The 5,000-nt window shown below is 37.7% G+C and overlaps 1 protein-coding gene across 1 annotated transcript in view; it reads right to left on the bottom strand.

Moving 5' to 3' along the window:
* Window positions 1-5,000, bottom strand: part of LOC119584553 (facilitated trehalose transporter Tret1-like) — an 11,572-nt gene that overhangs the window by 3,052 nt on the left and 3,520 nt on the right. The window contains exon 3 of the mRNA XM_037933235.1: window positions 4,580-4,715. Within this exon, the coding sequence (XP_037789163.1) occupies window positions 4,580-4,715 (136 nt within the window). The remainder of the gene's footprint in view (window positions 1-4,579; window positions 4,716-5,000) is intronic.

The following is a 5,000-nucleotide window of genomic DNA, read 5'->3' as shown; positions in this document are numbered from 1 at the left end:
AAAAAAATGAAGTTCATACAAGATGGCAGATTATTATTATCATTATTGTTATTATTATTATTATTATTATTATATTATTATTATATTGTATTATGTATTATTATTTTATTATTATTATTATTATTATTTATTATTATTATTATTATTTATTATATTTATTATTATATTATTATTATTATTATTATTATTTTATTATATTATTATTATTATTATTATTATTATATTATTATTATTTATTATTATTACTATGTATTATTATTATTGATTATTATTATTATCATTATTTTATTTATTATTATTATTATATTATTATTATATTCATTATTATATTATATTATTATTATTATTATTATATTATTATTATTATTATATTATATTATTATTATTATTATATTATTATTATTATTGTTATTATTATTATTATCATTATTACTATTATTATTATTATTATTATGGTCATCATTATCACTGTTTATTTACAACTATCAGTTTTACTATCACGATTTAATAACCCTCTCCCTACAAAACAGAAATACCAGAATATTTTAAAAACGATTAAATCTCGTATGACCTCACCTTTCTGTGACGTCACCTTTCTATGACGTCACTCTCATATGAGAACAACAATAACAAAAATGAAGGAAATGTTAATAACAGTGATAATAACCATGATAATTAGAGTGATTGTAGTGGATAATCAAACTCTGTAAAGTTAGAGATGTTGGTTTGGTAGCGTGTTACTAACTACAGGTAATGTCCATGTGGGTTTTGGCGTATTTTGGTGATGACTCTCAGGCAAATTTAAAAATGATCCCGTAGTCACAATAAAAAGAATAATAAAGCATCACTGGCTGACTAAACATAAAAAGAACATCCATATCATGCACTTATTTCGCCCAAATCTTTCGAACACCACCAATACACAAGACAACACACCATACACTTACTTGAGGGAAACAAATGCGAACCCGACACAGCACGAGAAGCGCCAGTCAGCCAGCTAATAATCCAACTGCCAGTCACCACGATAAAAGCCTCTCTCTCTCTCTCTCTCGACCTGGCTTGACCTTTTTATACTGGTGGCTCCCCGCGCTTGGTGATATTTTACCCATAATGCGGTCTATTTCATTTATTAAATAGTGTATGGCGAGTTTAAAATAAGTTTAAAAAAAATACATAGAATAAAAAAAGAATAATAAAAGTATACAAAAATGGACACAATAGAAATGAAAGACAGGAAGGTACGAAAGAGTGAAAGGAGGAATCCGTGAGGTTAAACGGGAAAACACGAAGAGAAAAACGAGTGAGAAACTAAGCTAAGCTCAATGAGTCGAAGACCAAAAGGCAAGAATAAGACAAGGTAAGTATGGAACATAAGGTAAGTAGTGTAAAATTGGTGTTCCGTACAGAAGTGTAGATGTAGATGCAGATCACGGTCCCATGAAAAAGGTAAGTCAGAGAATAGAAAAACACAGGTATATTCTTATATATATATATATATATATAATATATATATATATATACATATATATAATATATATATTATGTAATATATACATATATATATATATATATATATAATATATTAATATATATATATATATAGTATATATATTATATATATATATATAATATATATATATATATATATATATATATATATATATATATATATATATATATATGTGTGTGTGTGTGTGTGTGTTATATGTATATATATACTTGTGCAGTTTTGTTGCATCCACTGCACTGGTCTGAAACACGTTGCTGAGTCCCTTGTTTATATTTCAAAGCAAAATTATAAAAACTAACTTCGTGCGACTACCGAGTCACACGCAAACTTTTGGTCTTCCTGCTAAATACATAGGTCAAAGGCATATGGACTGTGTAGATGTAAAGGCAGCGCCCATACACACAGCAGTCGAAGGCTCTTACCCCCCCCCCCCCCTATTATTACAAGTACCTCACAGTCGTATCTCAGCATCCCTGAGTTTGCGGCTGAAGGATGCAACAGGCTGCAAGTGACCCTCATCATCACTTTACATCAAGCAAGCGCCGATCGCAACACCCGATGCATCGGTGTGAATCTTAAAGGGTCTGTCAAAATCTGGCTAACTGAGGACTGGGTGTGGAGATAAGTGCCTTCTTCACGTTTTGCAAAGCAGCTTCTTCCTGCTGGGCCCAGACAAACTTGGTATCTTTGCGTGTCAGGCTGATAAGTGGTGAGGCAATGTTGGAATAATCTTTAATATGCTTCCTTAAGAAGCCTGTACAACCGAGAAAGCGGCGCACTTCCTTTTTCTTCCTAGGCTGAGGCATCTTCTGTATTGCAACCACCTTATCTGCATCCGGTTCCACACCCTTGGGCGAGATCTCAAAGCCCAGGAATTAAAATGTGTCTGTTGCAAAAACACATTTCTTCCTGTTGAGCTTAAATCCTACTTCTGAAAAGAGCAACAGAGTCTCATCGAAATGCTTCAGATGGTCATCAAAATTACTGCTGTGCACCACCACATCATCTAAATAGGCAATGATGTGCCTGCCTAAAACAGATGAAAGCACACAGTCAACAGCCCGTTAAATTTCGAATGGGCGGTTGCCAACCCAAATGGCAACCTCCTGAACTGGAAAAGTCGATGCCCATCTGAGAATGCAGTCTTTGGCCTATCATCTGGACTGACATCTACTGTCCAGTAGGCACTGCGAGCATCCAGAGCAGTGAACCGCATCGTTCCATGCAGCTGATCAATGAGCTCCTCAATGCGTGGCATTAGATAAGCAACCTGCTCAGTAATGCTGTTGAGACCTCTGTAGTCTATACAGAAACGGGTGGACCCATCGGTCTTTCCGACGAGAACGATTGGGGAATGCCATGGAGAGGTGGAATGCTCAGTAACTCCCTGTGCAAGCATACTCGTATTGTCACATTCCACTCGAATGAACTCTTTAGAGGCTTCTAGAAGACGCCACTGCCGCACACATGGTGGACCTTCACCCTCTTTTGCTTTTATAGTAGATACCAGGTACAGCCCCTAACTTCGCCCAAGTATCAAATAATGCCACATACTTAACTAGTACCTGCCTCAGCTGCTGTTGCTGGCCAAGAGTGAGGTGGCACAGATCAACCTCACTTAGCAGGTCACCAAGCTCAGTATCGTCCGGCTGAACCTCATCTTCAGGGCAGTTAGTACCTGCACCTGACACTTCGACCCCAAGTGGCGTTTGTGTCACCACACTGCAAGGTGGGAGATCTACATCTGGCAGAATGATGTAATCATCTGCATTCCCAAAGTCCCCAACAGCCTCAGAGCTGTCAAAGTCACCATCAATAACTCCCTCACCCAGTTGGGAATCACCAGTATCACCCAAGAAGAGCTCTGCCCCCAAAGCTTGCTCCTCTACAGCATACTGGAAAGAAGTTCGGGGAATGCTAGCCTTTCTTTCCTCAGCACTTTTACTGTTAATGACATCGGCTTTATTTGGCACTGAATTCTTAAAAAATAGCTCCCATTGGCACTCTTATGGGCATTTGCACAGTGTACGCCACTGACATTGGCACTTTTCACAGTATCACAAACGCTAACATCATTTTCATTTTGCTAATTATCATTATCTGCATACGTGCTTCCTGCCTCAAGTGAGAAGACCTGTGCAATGTTTTCAACTACAGCTAACTACAGAACAAAAGAAATCAAATCTAAATAAAATAACATATAATGAACAAAAAATACCACGTGTAAACAGACAGACAGACCACGTGGCTACGGAACAAAAACTGCACAAGGACATAGCAAACAATTACACCGCCCAAGTGTCATCGAATTAACAAACAAAGCAAATAAACAAACAAAACGCTATTACTCGCTTATTTTTTTTTTATTACTTATGTAACGAGGGTAGTGAGGAGAACGAGGTAAGAGGAGGAGGAGGAGGAAGGAGGATGGAGAGAAGAGGAGGAGAGATGATGGAGAGGAGGAGGAGGAGGTGATGGAGGATGGAGAGAGGAGGAGGAGGAGAGGAGGAGGAGGAGGAGGAGGAGGATGGTGATGGTGATGATAATGATGGTGGTAATGATGGCGATGTTGATAATGATGATGATTGATCCTGACGATGATAATGATAGTGATAAGAATTATGCAGTAGGATAGTGTTAGTAGTAGTAGTAATAACGATAATGATAATAATAATGATAAAATCAATTATAAAAAATAAAAAAGATGATAATGAATACAAAATTAACAAAATAACAAATAGAAAATAATAATAAAAATAAATAAAACATAATAAAAAGAAAACAAAATAACAACAACGAAAACAACAGCGAATATAACAACAACAACAACAACAACAACAATAATAATAATAATAATAATAATAATAATGATAATTATTATTATCATCATAACAATAACAATGAACAATAACAACAACTACGAAAACAACTAAAACAACAACGATAAACAACAAAAACAGCAACAACAACAATAACGAAAACAACAACAACAAAAACAAAAACAACAACAACAACAAACAACGAAAACAACAACACCGAAAAACAACAACACTCGTACACTCGTACCCAGCCACGTGACGTCCGTCTCCCCTATCGCGAAAGCCGTGCTGTTGCCGACCTGCATTTTGGGCAAGATGGCCGACCAGCCAATCACCATTCCCACGTCGAACTTGGAGGCGCCGACGAGGAGGCCGAACGCTATCTGGGAGGGAGGGGAAGGGAGGGGAAGGGAGGGAGGGAGGGAGGGTGGGTGGGGAGGGAAGAGGGTGGGTGGGTAGGAGGGTGGGTTGGGGAGGAGGGGAGGAGGGAAGAGAAGGAGGGTGGGTTGGGGAGGGAGAGAGGGTGGGTAGGAGTGTAGGAGGGAGGGAGGGAGGGGAAAGAGAGAGGGAGGGAGGGGAGGAGGGAGGAAGGGGAGCAGGGTGGGAGGGGAGGGAGGGACGGAGAGTAAAGTGGATAATATGATGAGAAATAAAAATGGAAAAAGGAC

Source organism: Penaeus monodon, chromosome 18, assembly GCF_015228065.2.
Source record: "Penaeus monodon isolate SGIC_2016 chromosome 18, NSTDA_Pmon_1, whole genome shotgun sequence".
In the NCBI taxonomy this organism is placed as follows: Eukaryota; Metazoa; Arthropoda; class Malacostraca; order Decapoda; family Penaeidae; genus Penaeus; species Penaeus monodon.
This window is presented reverse-complemented; position numbering and strand designations above follow the sequence as displayed.